The sequence below is a fragment of the Gekko japonicus genome, unplaced genomic scaffold (assembly GCF_001447785.1).
Source record: "Gekko japonicus isolate JY-2015 unplaced genomic scaffold, Gekko_japonicus_V1.1 scaffold2762, whole genome shotgun sequence".
Classification (NCBI taxonomy): domain Eukaryota; kingdom Metazoa; phylum Chordata; class Lepidosauria; order Squamata; family Gekkonidae; genus Gekko; species Gekko japonicus.
In genome coordinates, this window is record NW_015173220.1 from 26,828 (window position 1) to 27,514 (window position 687).

At 47.9% G+C, this 687-nt stretch overlaps 1 protein-coding gene across 1 annotated transcript in view; it reads right to left on the reverse strand.

Moving 5' to 3' along the window:
• The window catches only part of MTA2 (metastasis associated 1 family member 2), a 13,932-nt gene extending 13,580 nt beyond the window's left edge, over nucleotides 1–352 (reverse strand). The window contains exon 1 of the mRNA XM_015422707.1: nucleotides 64–352. Within this exon, the coding sequence (XP_015278193.1) occupies nucleotides 64–352 (289 nt within the window). The remainder of the gene's footprint in view (nucleotides 1–63) is intronic.
• Between the last annotated feature and the right edge of the window lie 335 nt (nucleotides 353–687).

Genomic DNA, 687 nt, shown 5'->3' on the forward strand with positions numbered 1-687 from the left:
TCAGAGAACTGGTCGGAAATATTCGGGATTTCTCCTCCCCCCCCCATTACGGCTTCGACGGACTCAAAATTAGTCCCGCCTTTTTCTCAAAGCGGAAATACCCGAAGGTGTTCGCGTTTTTCCGGAAATCTTCGTCTATCTTCGGGTGGTTCCGTAAAATAAATCTTCCGATTACAAATTGAGACGGGGGACGCGGGGAGGGCCTCGGCAGCTCTTTAACGGCGCCCGAACAGCAAATTCCTCTTCGGATTTTTCCGATAATCTTCGGAAAACAGACGCGGCCACGATTCTCACCCATTTTCGATGTACAGCGCTCTTTCCCGGAACCAACCGTTAACTCTTTGTCTTCCATCTCCTACAGCCGACAAATATATACAAGCTTTTTGCACAAGCAGCACTTATCCGACATTTTGGTTAGGCTAATAAATGCAGATGTGTGCTGTGTACCTCTACAGCATACATACACCTTTAACTTTTTTGAACACTCTACACAGGATCTGTTGCAGGTAGAAGAATTCACCAATTCTGGGTTGGCAAATTCCTGGAGATTAGGGGAGTGGGGTTTGTGGAGGAGAGAGACCTGAGTGAGGTGTAATGCATAGCCTCTGCACTCCAAAGCAGCCGTTTTTCTCCAGGGAACTTGATCTCTGAAGTTGATTCCAGGAGATCTCCAGGTCCCACCTGGAG